This window comes from Hyperoodon ampullatus (genome assembly GCF_949752795.1).
Source record: "Hyperoodon ampullatus genome assembly, chromosome: 1".
In the NCBI taxonomy this organism is placed as follows: Eukaryota; Metazoa; Chordata; class Mammalia; order Artiodactyla; family Ziphiidae; genus Hyperoodon; species Hyperoodon ampullatus.
Window position 1 is genome coordinate 106,018,642 of NC_136914.1, and position 16,616 is coordinate 106,035,257.

Below are 16,616 nucleotides of genomic sequence, written 5' to 3' on the forward strand. Positions count from 1 at the left end.
GTCCATTGTACATATATACCACATCTTCTTTATCCATTCACCTGTTGATGGACATTTAGGTTGTTTCCATGTCTTGGCTACTGTAAATAGTGCTGTTATGAACATTGGGGTGCATCTTTCCGAATTAGAGTTTTCTCTGGATATATGCCCAGGAGTGGGATTGCTGGATCATATGGTAGCTCTACTTTTAGTTTTTTAAGGAACCTCCATACTGTTTTCCATAGTGGCTGCACCAATTTACATTCCCACCAACAGTGTAGGAGGGTTCCCTTTTCTCCACACTCTGTTCAGCCACAGTTTCTTTATTTAAAACCTTAAGGACCTGATACTAGGATAATGACTACTACTCCTACTGACTTTCCAAATAAGTGTAAGTGTAACACAATTTTAGAAAAGAAACTGAAAGAAGTTTTTCTCATTTTACCTCAGTAATATTTGGGGACATTGATTATTACTCAGAAGATAATAAAACTCAGAGGTTTTTTTTTTAAGCAGTAGTAGTAGTAGTAGTCGTAAGTTAACGTCAATCACTTACTTCCTAAAGCAGTGCGCTGCGGTAACAAGCCACGTATTACTAATCAAGGTGGCCCCACATTGATGTATGTTATTATGCTGAAGGGAAGCTTGCCAAGGCCAGTCAGACTTGCCCACAATCTCTCCAGACATTATCCTGTTCACTATTAATGGAACAACTCGTTTACCACAACCTGAAAAAGATGAGATCATTAAGTTGTAAGAAACATCTCTATAATCCCTGATACAGAGAAACTAGTAGAGTACTGCAGTGCAATATTTGCATGTCATTATATAAACATGTACAATATTAATATCCATACTCTGTATTTCCTGATAGTTGATGTTTTGCTCACTCCCTCCCTTTAAAGATGTGGATATATATTGCCTACTGAAGCTATGTAAGGCTGTAAAGTGTTGACACACCACAAAGTGTATGTCCTGAGGACCTGCAGTGTCAATTATCCAGGTGTTCTGGGAGCTCCTACTAAGATTATTGTTTCCCAGTTTTAGATGTTCCCACCATGTTACTTTGACATGAAGCCCTCACCAAAAGAACTAGTCAGAGAAGTAATTGCTAATTCCTTGGAACTCCTACCCCCATACATTTTTCTGAGTGACTAGTTCCTAAAGTGAGCACGGGTTACTGTATCATGACCAGTCTCTTACTCTTTGGGATGGAGGGTTCTGTGTTTCCACATAAACATCACATTCACTGTTGGTAGGGATAAATATGTACTTTATTATGTGCATCAGATCAGAGAATAGTTTGATGCTTAGGGTTCCTGCTAAGAATTAAGCCTGTTTAAAGCATGGTGCTCATAAGGAAAACATGGTAGGTTCAATTCTTGTTCCAACAAATTATGTATCAAAAATGAAATTCACTTTACTGGTACTGATTACACTCCTTCTGTGGCCAGTCATTTTAGAAATCCCCATCACTCTGCCATCTCTAGTTTAGACTACGATTTTTCTCACCTGAAGGACTGCAATAGCTTGCCTGTTCATCTCCCTGCCTCCAGCTTTGCTCTTCCAGTCCGTTCTCCACACTGAAAACTGAGTGACCTTTCTGATGTGTGTAAAACCCTTCAGTGACTTCTCGTTGCCCTCCAAATAAAGTCGAAATGTTTTAGCATGGTTCTGGTCCTTGATAATTATTAATCACACCCCTTTCCCATGCCCACCCCATTCTATATTACAGCCACACTGACATTCTTCAATGACAAGAAATGACCGTGTTCTTGCTTTTCTGAAGACATTTTTACATTCTGCTCCCCCTGCCCGAGACACTAATTCCACCTGTCACTTGATTTTCTGTCCTTCCTTTCTCCTCAAGGATCACTTTCTGGCCCCACAAGACCAGGTTAGCTGGCTCTGATTGACTCTCATAGCACTGTGCTCTGTCTCTGTCATAGCGTTTATCACACTGTTTTAACACTTCCTGACTTATTTATATCTTCTCCTACCTTCAAACTCCTAACTTTAGAGGAGGATCATGTCTTATTGACACTTGTATTCACTTTCTGGCACTTGGTAGATGTTAAAAAATTATTTATTGAATGAATGAATAAAATGTATAGTGTGTTTGCAAGAAACAGATGAAAATGAAAGAACAACTTTCCTAAAATTCATCACTGCTATTATAAAATCTTTCAAAATTTAGGTCACAGTGATATAAAGTGAGTGAGTGGAGCTGCTGTCAACCATCAGGATGGGTATAATAAGTAAATTTTATAGGTCAGTCACAAATTATGGGGTCTATCTCTTTCCCATTTATCACTTTCTCATTTTATTTCTCAGTAGAAAGTGGTTTGCGAAGTTTTGTGCTGGAGATTTCATAGCAGTCAAAAATTAGCTAGGCAAGTTCATTTATTCCAAACCAGAAATATATAATTTCTTCAAACTGCCCCCAAATCCCCACCATGTAAAATGTTTTTCTTGAACATTACAAAAAGATGTCTTAGGGAAAAAAAAATGTTTTCATCTCTTACTCAATTGTTATTCTCTCCCAAAGAAAATGTGGGACATGGGTGGGAGATTATGAGCTAATATTTGAAGATATTATCCTCCCTGATATGGAAATTGAACTTGTTTTTATAAGCTAACTAGACTTACATGATTGGACAGTTAGTTTCCCTGTCGATGAGCTCATTGCTGAAAAACAAAATAGAGCAAAGAATGATAATTTGATATTCTTCTGGTTGGTCTCAATGACCAGAAATTATCAGAGGATACTGACCACATATGGATTCTAGAAACTTGAGCACATAGATCAGTCAGGAAAATGGTTATCCGATATAACAGAATATGTGTACAGTTCTTGTAGAGATTTATAGGCAACCACTAATTAGCTGGGTAATACAAGCAGTAGGTGATTAAGGCACAAATATTGGATGATCAAAACCCACAAATCATTTGTATTAATACAGAACAGTGGTTTTCCAATGGTGCAGGGTAAAGCTTCTTTGGATTTTATTTAAGGAAATAGAGAAAGTGGGGAAAGAGGGAGCAACTTGATGGGGTCTTCAGGTCAAACCCAAGCTCAACCAGAACAGGTCTGCTTTTATCTCTTCTCTTTATTTAAGATTTCACATAAGCCTTTCTTTGGTCAAAGGGTTTGAGAATGGAAAAAAAAAACTTTGAAAACTACCACATAAACTATATTTAAAATATTTCTAAAACACGGTTCCTAAATTATTAAAATGATTTTTTTCTGAGGAATAAACTACTGTATATTCTTATCAAACACCAGCTGGATATTGGTAAAGGCCAATTATTGGACAGAATCTAAGATTAAATTCTGTCATTTCCAACAAAGTTAGGGATCTGATAAAGGAAATACAAACATTTAAACTTAAGCTGATGGATGGTTGCATGAAAACTGTGATGGTTTTCAAAATAAAAGGGCTTAATGAGTAGAATGAGGGTAGATTGGTTTTACTTATTTCTACCAATGCCATGTTTCTCAGACTCATATTCTTTGTATCTAATTTCTCATTATACACAATAAGAATGTTTCTTTCTACTTACCTTCTATAAATTTCACTTGGGAAACTAGTGATGATGAACTCTACAAAGTGGGATCTCTTGAGAATATCCAATTCAGGGATACCCTTAAAGGCATACCTAAATCATTATATGGTGAAGAATCAATTTCTCAGGTCAGATTCTCAGTATTTACTTATGAAAGGAACTCAATTTTCAGTCAAATATAGTTTTAAGGTAATAAATTTCTTATTTTATGTTTGTAAATGTAGGCATACCTTGGAGATATTGTGGGTTCGGTTCCAGACCACTGCAATAAGGTGAATATTGCAATAAAGCAAGTCACAAATTTTTTGATTTCCCAGCGCATATAAATGTTTACTTTTACACTATACTGTAGTCCATTAAGTGTGCAATAGCATTATGTCTTGAAAAAACTATATATATATATATATATATATATATATATATATATATATATATATATATATATATATATATAATTAAAAAATACTTCATTGCTAAAACATGCTAAAGATTATCAGACACTACAGGGTTGCCACAAACCTTCAATTTATAAAAACACAACATCTCTGAAGTGCAATAAAGGGAAGTGAAATAAAAAGAGGTATTTTAATATGCCACATGTTAGTAATAAATTAAAATGGAAAATAGTATAATGTTAGACTTCTTCAGTTAAAACTTCTTCAGCTTAGTTTGAGCAAGATGCAAATCACCCCCTTCCAGGAATGATACCAGGGTGAGTATAATAGTTGGGAGTGTAATTGGATTTTTAAGGAAAGAGTTTTAGAGAGAATGATTACACCTGAAACTAAACTACCCATACACAAGTAACTAGCTGTTTCACATTTCCAGTTTTGACCAAACACTTTTACTTTCCACGTCTAGAAGTGAAAAGAAACATTAACACCTTAGTTTTGAAAGTGACCCTCTAACGCACTTCTGAGTTGGGAGTAATCATATTCAGGTCAGTACATGCTACAAGTAACATGATGATAACTGGAACCCACATCAACAACATGTAGGCGGTGAGCCGCTCTTCCACAGCCACGGTGTTTGCAATTCAAAGGAGCTGATTTTAATTTTGCTGTGACACATTACATCACGTGAAAGACCCACACCACACACTTATTTGTCAAGCCAAAACACAGATTCTTGACAAATTATGGAATCTTGGGCTGCAGGGCTGTTTCTAGACTTGGTCTAGAATTTCTGCAGTTCTCCATTCATTTGAAGTCCACCAAATTAAGTTTTGCTGGAGAGCAATGTTTTTGTCTGTAAGAATTGCCTTGAGGATTCTACTGAGCTTTCTACTAAATGGGCCTTTGCTAAGTGCTAGTAAACACTGCTCTTTTTATATTTGGAAATTTGGAAAACTTCAAGGTTATAGCTTTTTCTACCACCAGTTACTCACATTAATGCTTTCAGGTTTCCAACATATATGCACAATTTGCTAGCTTTCTAAGAGGTAATGACCTATATGTTCCATATTCTATTTTCTATTTTCTTGTGTATCTTCATGGTATTTCTGTGACTTCAGGAATAACAAACATTATCATTGCAAGTTTATAGTTGAGAAGTTGGAGGCAAAGTCATGGGCCAATTACTTGGGTGTTCCTGCAGTGACTCAGTGGAGTTAGAATTAGGTAACTCTCAAATCAGGTTCTCCAGCAGCACATCCTGCCCTTTAATCTACTATAGTCATTAAAATAAGCTGCAGGTCACAAACTGAACCTATAAGAAACAAAGAGCCCAGAAAACTGATGACCATTTCATACTTCATTTCTGGTTTCAGATAGCTCAGGCTTTTAAGTTCCTGGCAAATTAACTGGTTGTTGGAAATTACATAGAACACATCATGTAATTTATCAGAGCTTCCACTATTTCACAACCTCGATTCATTTGTTTCCCCACAAACAAGAAAACAATGAAGGTGGATTAAGCCCTTGACAGGTTCTTCCCTCCTGGGTTGGGAGAGGTCCCCAGGTTTATTCCCTGACTAGCTGACTCTTTGTCTCATCAGCAAACTCCTGCCCATCCCATTCCTGCAGATTTTCACTTCCTGGTCAGGTTTCCTCTTAAAGGGTCAACCAGACCCTTGCAAGGGCAGGGCCTTCTGTTTCACATCTGATATTGATCACACTTACTCTGAATCTCTTCTGTGACTCATAAGTCTGGTGTCCCCTGGAATTTGTATGGGAAATCTGCACTTGTCTTCCAGAAATAGATGCTTGTGGAAGCAGCTTAATGTACAGGGTTAAACAGGTTTCTGTCTAGCTGGTCTCCTCAGAGTCTTTAGTATGCTAATATAAGGGATGAATTTCCAAGAGGTGAATATCATAGACTGAATTTCTGAAATGCGTTTGACCAGACCCTTTTTTCACAAGCTTCTCAAGAAAGTAGTAATCTAGATTTGAATGTTTGCTCCTTTTTAAAAAAAAGTTATTTATTTATTTTTGGCTGCACTGGGTCTTCATTGCTACACCTGGGCTTTCTCTAGTTGCAGCGAGTGGGGGTTACTCTTTGTTGTGTGCACGGGCTTCTCATTGCAGTGGCTTCTCGTTGCTGAACACGGGCTCTAGGTGCACGGGCTTCAGTAGTTGTGGCATGCGGGCTCAGTAGTTGTGGCTCGAGAGCTCTAGAGAACAGGCTCAGTAGTTTGTGGTGCACAAGCTTAGTTGCTCTGCGGCATGTGGGGCCTTCCTGGACAAGGGCTCAAACCCATGTTCCCTGCATTGGCAGGCGGATTCTTAACCACTGCACCACCACGGAAGTCCCGAATGTTTGCTCCTTTTAATTATTGGAATCCTTAGCCTTTTTTGCCCCTCTTTCACATCTATAAAGGTGAGTTTGCCTAATTCATAAGAATATAGAAATTAGATGCTGCATGTAAATGATATAGAGAAGGGCCTTGATAAAGATTACTTCTCTTTTTAGAGAAGCAATAATGGTATAATTATTCCTATGATTTCTTTTCTAGTTTAGTGATTTTTAAAGCATTACTTACAAGAAGGCTTTAGTGGCTCCAAAATTGATTTACCATTTTCTCAAATGCCCATAGGAAAAAAAGTTAACATAAACTTCATAATTTCACTGTTTACAGAAATGATTCATATTTTTAAAAGGCAAGAAATGAGTTTATGTTTTAGAAACAGAAAAACTGTTTTTGCTAAACACTTGGTATTTTCACTTGCTTAGACATGGAGGAAGTGGCTGGCTCAGATTGACTATGTTAGTGGTGAAGGTTTGATTTTATTTCTGGCAATCAATTACTACAGAAAAAATCACTTGACAACTAACTTCAGACATGCTTTCATCAGAGAATAATAACACCTTTAAAAGTCACTTTTTTAACTTGAAATTTTTTCCATCTGAATTCTTGCTATTATTTGGAATGGAAATAATGGTAAATAAGTTTATGATTAGACATAAAATGGACTTAATAGAGAACTTCACATCACATAGAAAGATACCTACTTACCATTAACTTCAACTGACGAGGCATTTATTGACAAAGCTCTGGTGTTACTTATCTTCTCATTTAAGATGCTACGGATTTTCCTTTTTCTCACTGCCCTTGACTCAGCAGAGCGGAACTGGAACACCATAATGACATGTACTGTCACACCATCTTCCTCTGGACTGCAAGAGAAAGGTACTTGTTCAAAGAATACATCCAGTATTATCTAACTCTCTTTTCTGTATTGTCTTCTTCTAAATTATGCCTCAGTTGTTGAAAGTGTCAAGAGCTAATCATCTCACATTGATAACTCATATATGTCACTTTCTGACTCAAGATCATTTCATATGTTCCCTCTTCAAGTTTTCATTATGTTCTGAGTGAATTTTCCCCATTAATTTGAAGGCTTGTTATAACATTTGAGTTAGACACCAAAATTTTATCATCAAAATTATAAACCCTGAGGATTGGAAAAAACTTTAATGGTGTCTTTGGCCAGTCCCTTGTGTGATACCTTCATCAGCTCTACAGCCTCCATGATACGTGGTCATCTAACTCCAGCACAGTAATTTAAAAGATTTACTTCTCTAAAGAGGGTATTTCTCTTTGGTCGGCTCTGACTTTAAGAGACCTCTTCACTTGGAGTTGAAATATGTCTCCCTAAAGCTTACATTCCATAGGCTTAGGTCTACCATTTGGGACATACATAAAACATCAGTTCCCTCTTCCACATAAAATATTTGAAGACAGTGATATTCTTGGTGTCTGAGTCTTCTCCAGATTACACATGTCCAGTTCCTTGAACTTTTTTCATATACACAAGTTCAAGCCCCTTCACTTGTGGGGTTGAATTTTTCCATACTCTTTAAGCAGGAAGACCAAACAATTAAAGGGCTTTAAGAAAAATGGAAACCTATGTGTTGATCTGCCATGTGTTTTATTTTTACATTTCAAAAGATCCAAGCTCTAAAATGTACTGAAGCCCTATTTTCCTGAATTCTTCGATTTAAAAAAAGAGGGAATCATATCAGTTTGAAGGCATTTTATATATTGTGCTTCATTTAGGCTTTGGAATGTGAAGATATAAATAAATAGAATTTTATGTCAAATTGGTAAATATACAATCTAGTAATTTTCCCTCTTTTTAAATCAGAGGGAAAACATTGTTTACCAAGTGGGATTTCTCTGGACCCACACAAAAGCTTACAAAATGATAGTGGCTACAAATTCAAAGGAGTTCATAAGACTATGATAATTTTGCTAGGCTGCTATGGCAAGTCAGAATTTAAAAATGGAGGGCATGAAATCTAGAAACTTTCAGCAAATACATGCTTTTTATCTCCTAAATATTATAAAATTTATCTAATATATATTGTAAAATCCTTCTGGAGGTCACTAGTTACTTGATAAAGGTATAAGGAAATTGGGGTAAGTCTGCCAATAAAGCATTAGCCTATTGATGAGAAAACCGATTATTATTTCCTCCAGATAGATCTGACTATATTCATTTTCTTTAAGAAGATGAGTCACACAGGCCCATATGTTTGTATCTGTTATGTATATGTTCTGCTATGAGCTTTCCAAATAACACAATTGAAACCTCTGAGCAATTTCTGCAAATGACAGGAGTCTTCCCTCTCCACCACAACAAGCAGAAATTCATTAAAACAGGAACATCTTTTTGTTTGGGTATGGCTCCTGTAACTAGCTAGGCTTCATTACAGGTAAGACTTATGATCCCATTTTGTAGTCAACTTTGCCTTCTTAATACTTTTGAAATGACATGTGTATTGAAAGAATACAACTTGGTGCATGCAGTGGCATGCTGCTGGGTTTTCCCAAAGCTATGGTTTCTGGTAGTCCCAGGCCTTATAATCAGTTGATGGGATTTGAATCCTGGTTCTTTCACTTGCGGAATTTTGAACGTATCACTTAACCACCCAGAGTCTTAGTTTTTGTGTTTACAAACTGGTGGTCGGCCCTGTATCTCGAGACTGTTGTCGAAATAATATTTATAAGAAATCCTAACCAAAAGCCAAGCTCATAGAGGTAACAGTATATGAGGGTTCCTATCTCTTTTGCCCTTTGTCACTCCAGGATGTGAATCCACCTTTGCCCAAACATACATACGTCAGTCTGACTACTTGGTTCTTGATATAATGCTTGTTCAAGGCCGAATCTATAAATATATCATCCACCTGTTATTACAATAAGAGAGAAACTATGTGTTAATATTTTATAAGAAGAATATACCCCTGATTAAATGTTAAAGCGATAGAAAAATGAGTAATATCATGATTTAAACCAGTGGTTCTCAATTCCAACTGTGCAACAGAATCATTTGCAGAATTAAAAAAAAAAAAAAAAAGACTTAAAATGCTGGGGCCCCTCTCCCAGAATTTTGGTTATAAATCGTCTGGAGGGAACCTAAGCATTTGTATTTGTAAAAATCTCCCCAGGTGACTCTAATGTGCTGACATAGGTATCTGGGGTAAAGGTTATCTTCCTAAAACTCCACAGAAGGTGAAGCAGAAAGTTGCAGAGCAGAGATGGGACATGGAGGGAGGCCTTGAGAAGTGGTGGAGAGAACCACTCAGTGCTGGATTTGAAGCCTGCTTATCCTGCTGCTCATGAACTGGGTGACCTTGGAAAAGTTGCTGAACCAAGCTGAGCCTCAGTATCCTAACCTCTAAAACAAAGATATTGCTATGCTACTCATAGGGTGGTAAGGATTAAACACATATAAAATGCTGGGTATATTTTGGTAGTAGACTGCCGGTGGATCAGGTTAGCCCCCATCCTGGCATCACAGGTCTCAGATTTCTCTGCAGGTCTTTGGCTGTAAGTACAGGGAAGAGGCATTAGAGATTTAGGAATGAGCTAACAATTTTCTAATTGTTGTTGATTCTGAGCCCTAGGGTAGGCCAGGAAGGAAAAAGAGTAAGGTGGTTTTACAGGTTTAGGTCAAAGTTGTGTTCCTCAGTTTATGTCAACAGGGAAGGAGAACAAAAACTACTGTTTGGGGTCCATTTGCACAGAATTTTAATTGCCTGCCAAGACATGATGTTGTGACTTATCACACCTAGATTTTTGCTTGCAGTATCCCCCAGTGACCACTTGGTGGCAACAGTGTCATCTGAATGCAGGTACTGCATTTCATATTTGATAGTAGATGAGCCAAATGTGCTCATCTATTTAGCACAAAAATTATGTCCTAAATCCTTAAGAAAGAGACAAGAAAACCACCTCTCATTTTGAAAAACCCAAAGAATGGAAATAAAAAAGAAGACTGTTTCAGAGATCAAGGAACAAGTTGTGACTTCCTTAGCAGTATCAGGCATTCGTAAAAAGCTTAATTGGGAAACAAAATATATATCCCCCTTACTCCTTATAATAACTGTATGAAATAAGAATTATTTGATTCTTATTTCATTTGAAGAGGAAACTGACACTCGGAGACATCATGTGAATTTCCCTAGCATCATGTGGATTAATAAACTGGGACTTAAATCTAGGTCTTCTGTCTCTAGGTCCATCTCTTATCAATCACACAACCTCCTTGTTAAATATGATGTACATTTTACTTCAATTTCTTTCATAGAACATACGACAATAAGTTATAACATAAACAGTCGATTGACTTAAAGTATAAAAGTTTTAAACATATATTTGGTAATATATTTTTAAACTTTAGATCAAAGACAGTATTTAGAAAATAGAGAAATTGCTTGTATCCAGAATATACACTTACTTGTATTTAAATAAGAAAAGCTTAAATGGACTGAAGAAATGTGGGGTTTATATGTTAGAAATGAAATTATTTTGTAAGATTTTTTTTGCAAGACCAATAATTGTTTTAATCATTTCTCTTCCGACATACACAGCCAGTCCTATTACTCAGTATCTGGGGGAAATCCAAAAGAAAAGAAAAGACTAATCAAAACAAAGGGAAGAAAAATGACCAGTATTAAAAGGAAAAAAGTAAATAGTGTTTGGGTATCTAAAGAAGTTTGGTTTGTAGTTATCCCCTGAAATTCTACCCGCAATAGATCCCTTGGCTGTTTGTGACTTGTTGGTGAAGGTACTGGATTAAGTTTTTGACTCTGGATGACATCATTCATCTGGCAAAATGTCTGCTGAGAAGAATATCTAGCCCCAGCATCCATTCCATCTTCAAATAGTTCAGCTGTCTGGGAAGATAGGAGCTAAAAAATTAACATAAGAAGAATCTAGGTAGGAGAAACTTTGGTAATCACAGAAATATAGAAGTCTCTTCTCTATAATTCAAATTCCAGGACCGTGTCCCTATAAAGCCTCATTGGTTGGGTCTGGGGTGAAGCCCAGGATCTTTATGTTATCCTAAAAAATGCTGGGGCACAGAAACTAGCTAACAGGTTTCCTACACTAAAGGAATTTAAAACGGGAAATCAGAGAAAACATGAACGTAAACTTTATTGCTGAATGGAGTTTATGTAAGAACTAGCTTTCTAGAGACCCCCCAAAAATGTTTCCTTTACAGATTAAGGCCTATTTCATCAGAAACATTCTGCCAGCACTTTGGCATTCTAATTCTAAATTCTCAGAAGTTTCAAAGGACACTTTTTTTAAGCTGTGTGCCAGCTTGTTCTAAGTTTATTATTTACATATCTTAATAGAGGTAGTGATTTATAAATCTATCTTGCTCCCATTTGGAGCCATTTGTAGAGTTTTGTAGTTGGAGTTAGTCCCTCATATTGAACAAAAGACCTTCTTTCAAGGTAGTACCTCTTTATGTTTGATGACTTTGAAATGCTGGCAGTTGCACTGAGACTAAGTTCTAAGAGGGCAATTGAAGGTTAGTTGGGTGTTTAATGGAAGAGTTAGGGAGAAGCCTTCAATTCAAACAAACATACGGGCCCAGCCATTTAGCTCTCATTCCCAGACTACCTCTGTTCACACATGTAGCCCGCCTTTCAGTTTAGATGCTTCCCAGCTTGCTCCTCTCACAGCAGTCTTTGTACTCACATAGGGGCGTTTCAGAGCTGAGACCACTAACTTCAGAGAGATATGCCACTGAAGACTAGCCAATGGAATATGAAGGCAGTTTCTACCAACATCACACCAGATGAGTGCCTGAGAACTAAAAGTTTAGAGCCAAAACATGCCAAGAAAAAAAATTCAGATCCTGTTGCTTTCTCCTATAATACGAGTGGCACACAAAAGAGGGTATAAGAGATGCTTTTTAAAAAACACACCTTTAACCTTAAATAAGGTTTAATTGAAGTTGCTCTACTCCAGGGCTGAACTCAAGGTAGAAATAGAGATTAGAGCACAATTGCATTTGAGTCTCTGGTCACAGAGTCATATGTTCAAGGGCCTCACCATCTGTCATTCATCCCCATACCCACAACCCCCATCAACAACACCATTACCTTTCATGCTTGGTAGTGCTGTTTTCAGGCATGTCCTGTTTCCCTGTGTACTTGCCCTTCTCAGGCTATTCTTTTGGTCTGTAGTCCCCTCTCTGATTCTGCTGGCTCTGCTTTTCTGAATCACAACTCTCCTTCAAAGTCTATTTCAGATAAGACCTACTTTGGGTTTATTCCTTGAACCTCAGAGTAATCTTTCCTCTTCCTGTCCTAATTGTTCTTATTCCTCTTATATCTTCTACTCCTTAATATAGTTATTTATGAAAATATATTATCTCCTCTACTAAACTGCAAACCTTTTATGGACAGGGACAATCATTCTTCTTTTCATACTCTACAATATGTAAGAATTCAGCATGCTTTTTTTTTTTTTTTTTTTTTTTTTTTTTTGCGGTACGCAGGCCTCTCACTGTTGTGGCCTCTCCCGTTGTGGAGCACAGGCTCCGGACGCACAGGCTCAGCGGCCATGGCTCATGGGCCCAGCCGCTCTGCAGCATGTGGGATCTTCCCGGACCGGGGCATGAACCCGTGTCCCCAGCATCGGCAGGCGGACTCTCAACCATTGCGCCACCAGGGAAGCCCCAGCATGCTTTTTTGAATGAATTAATAAAAGGAAGTGAAAATTTATTTATCAGAAAGCCTTGCATTTATCAGGAAGATTTTTATTAGTGTTTTTAATGAGATTTACATCAGATTGAGATCAGTGCTCCTAGAGAAAAAAGAAAACTGCACATGAAGTATTTGAGGGGATTTTTTTCTCCTTGTTGACATTTTCAGTAATTTGATTCCTATGGACTAAGAGCTCCTACCCACTGATATGTACAAGCAACATGTAATGGTTACCCCTCTCCAAAGGCAGCCTATATTCTTTGCCCTCTAAAAATAAAGACCATAATCTTGATCGTTCTTATTGCAATCCTTTAAAGTTGTTATTCTATCTATTTAAAATCCAGATTTTTGGCAAAACACAAGGTTTAAGAAGTCAGCTGTGAATCATTATCCTAAGCCTATGTAGAACATGACCAACCTGAGCACTGATGGTGCTCACAGGATTTTGAGGCTTACTGGACTTTTGATCTCTTTACTCCCCAAGGAACCAGAAAAAGAACAAACTAAGACCAAGGCTAGCAGAAGGAAAGAGGTAACAGAGATAAGAACAGAAATAAATGAAATAAAGATCAGAAAAACAATAGAAAAGATCAACAAAACTAAGAGCTGTGTTTTTGAAAAGATTAACAAAGTTGACAAAACTTTAGTGAGACTATCTAAAAGAAAAAAGAGAGACAAGACTCAAACAAAATCAGAAATGAAACAATAGACATTATAACACAAAAATACAAAGGATCGTAAGAAACTATGAACAATTATAAACCAACAAATTGGATAATCTAGAAGAAATGGATAAATTCCTAGAAAAATACAACCTACCAAGACTGAATCATGAAGAAATAGAAAATCTGAGACCAATAATGAATAAGGAGATTAAATCAGTAATCAAAACCCTCCTCAAAAGGAAAAGCCCAGGACAAGATGGTTTCACTGGTGAATGTTACCAAACATTTAAATAAGAATTAATGCGAATCCTTCTCGAACTCTTCCAAAAAATCAAAGAAGGAACACACCCAAACTTATTTTGTGAGGCCAGCATTACCTTTATACCAAAGCCAGATAAGGACACTACAAGAAAATAAAACTTCAGACCAATATTCCTGAAGCAAAAATTCTCAACAGTGTATTAGCAAACTAAATTCAACAGCACATTAAAAGGTTCATATACCATGATCAAGTGAGATTTATCTCTGGGATGCAAGGATGGTTCAACATGTGCAAATCAATAAATGTGACACAACACATCAATAGGATGAAAGCTAAAAATCATATGACCATCTCAATAGATGCAGAAAAAGCATTTGACAGAATACAAGGTTCTTTCATGATAAAAACACTCAACAAATCACGTGTAGAAGGAACATACCTCAACATAATAAACTCCATATAAGACAAATGCACAGCTTACACCAAAATTCAACAGTAAAAGATTGAAATCTTTCCCTCTAAGATCAGGAACAAGATAAGAAGTGTGCCCACTCTCACCACTCCTATTCACCATGTTACTGGGAGCTCTAGCTAGAGCAATAAGGCAAGAAAAAGAATAAAAGGCATCAAAATCAGACAGGAAGAAGTAAAATTGCCTTTTTTTGCAGATGATATAATTTTATATATAGAAAATCTTAAATATGCCACCAAAACACTGTTAGAACTGACCAATGAATTCAGTAAAGTTGCATACATATCAACAGAGAAATCAAACATATAGAATCAACATTCATAGTGTATAGAAATTAGTTGTGATTCTATACAATAACAACAATATACCTGAAGAAGAAATAAAGAAAACAACCCGATTCATAATAGCATCAAAAACAATAAAATACTTTGGGATAAATTTAACTAAGGATGTGAAAGATCCTAACAATGAAACTTCAAGACTTTGTTGAAAGGAGCCCTTGTGCATGGTTGGTGGGAATGTAAATTGGCATAGCCACTGTGGAGAAAGTATGGGGAGTCCTCGAAAAACTAAAACTACCATCTGAGCCAGCAATCCCACTTCTGGGTATAGGTCCACAGGAAATTAAAACAGGATCTCAGAGAGATATCTGCACTCTCATGTTCATCACAGTATTATCTACAATAGGCAAGATAAGGAAACAACCTAAGTGTCTGTCAAAAAATAAATGGATAAAGAAGATGTATATACATATATATACAGTTGACCCTTGAACAACGTCGTGGCTAGAGGTGCTGCCCCCTGTGCTGTTGAAAATCCCCATACAGCATAACATCCCTCTGTATCCACAGTTCCCATATGGTTCTCTGTATTCATGGTTCTGCATCTGTGGATTCAATCAACCATGGATCAAATCATATAATCCTACTGTATTTACTAATGAAAAAAAATCTGCATATAAGTTGACCCTTGCAATTCAAGCCCATAGTGTTCAAAGTTCAGCTGTATATTCCTCAGCCAGGAGAAAGAATGAAATTCTGCCAACATGGATGGATTTTGAGGGCATTATGCTAAGTGAAATAAGTCAGACAAAGACAAGTACTTTATTCCAGTTTTATGTGGAATCTAAAAAGTGGAATCCATAGAAACAGATAGTAGAATGGTACTTACTAAGGCTAGGGGATGGAAAAAATGGAGAAATATTGATCAAAGAGTACAAACTTCTGGTTACAAATTAATAAGTTCCGGTATCCCATGTACATTGTAATGATTATACTTAATGACACTGTGTTATATACTTGAAAGTTGCTAAGAGAGTAGATCTTGTGTTCTCACCACACAAAAAAATAGTAATTATGTGACATGATGGAGGTGTTATGGTGGTAATCATTTTGCAACATAAGTGTATCATATCATCACATTTTACACCTTAAAATTACACAATGTTATATGTCAATTATATTTCAATAAAGCTGAAAAAATTGATACAAGGAAATGTAGAAACTAAGGATGAAGACATCTTTATATAATTAGTAATGTAATCCCAATGTATTGGCTAAGTAAAAGTGATCTGACAGAGCATATAAATTTATAATCTTTATGAATTTAAAAATTAAATGGGAGAAGAATTGATGTAGAACTGAACTTCCTATTATAGCTTAGTCCCTTCCTGACAAATAGAATAATTTAGTGGAGATAGCACCTGTTGGAGTTAACCTATATGGCTTCAAATCTCCGCTCCTTGATTTACGAACTGTGGACCTTAACTTCAGAGGCTTAGTTCTCTTATCTATTTATAAAGTGTGAATAACAATGCCTCATTTGCAGTGTTATATTGAAGATTAGACATGAAATATACAACAGTTAGCTTTTTCTTTCAGTATTCAAATTTAACACATTGAAGGCAGAGCTTGTGATACACATTTTCCTCTTTTAGTCATACCTAATCTTCAGTTATGAAATGAATGTGAGTTTGAGCTCCCAAGTAATAACTCAGTCACATTCTACACACAATTTTTGTAACCTCTGAACACAAAGTTTTTTGTTTGTTTGTTTTTTTAATAATTGCTGCTTGTTTTCTTCTCTAAGCTTCCAAATAAGCTTTCAAATTCATCTCTTTTTTAGGCATAGGACCATAGGCCTACACCAGACATTGGGCCTCTTACTTCTCTTACATTATGCAACTCCAAACTTTAGGTAGTCTAATAACTTTGCTAAGTTG

General features: G+C 36.5%; 1 protein-coding gene across 1 annotated transcript in view; it reads right to left on the minus strand.

Annotated features, from left to right (window-relative positions):
* Nucleotides 1–16,616, minus strand: part of LOC307057805 (transmembrane protease serine 11A-like) — a gene marked incomplete at its 5' end in the record, with an annotated part of 41,908 nt that overhangs the window by 8,160 nt on the left and 17,132 nt on the right. Inside the window, 5 exons of the mRNA XM_079711073.1 lie at nt 536–707; nt 2,629–2,667; nt 7,001–7,161; nt 9,110–9,177; nt 11,113–11,184. Of these exons, the coding sequence (XP_079567199.1) occupies nt 536–707; nt 2,629–2,667; nt 7,001–7,161; nt 9,110–9,177; nt 11,113–11,184 (512 nt within the window). The remainder of the gene's footprint in view (nt 1–535; nt 708–2,628; nt 2,668–7,000; nt 7,162–9,109; nt 9,178–11,112; nt 11,185–16,616) is intronic.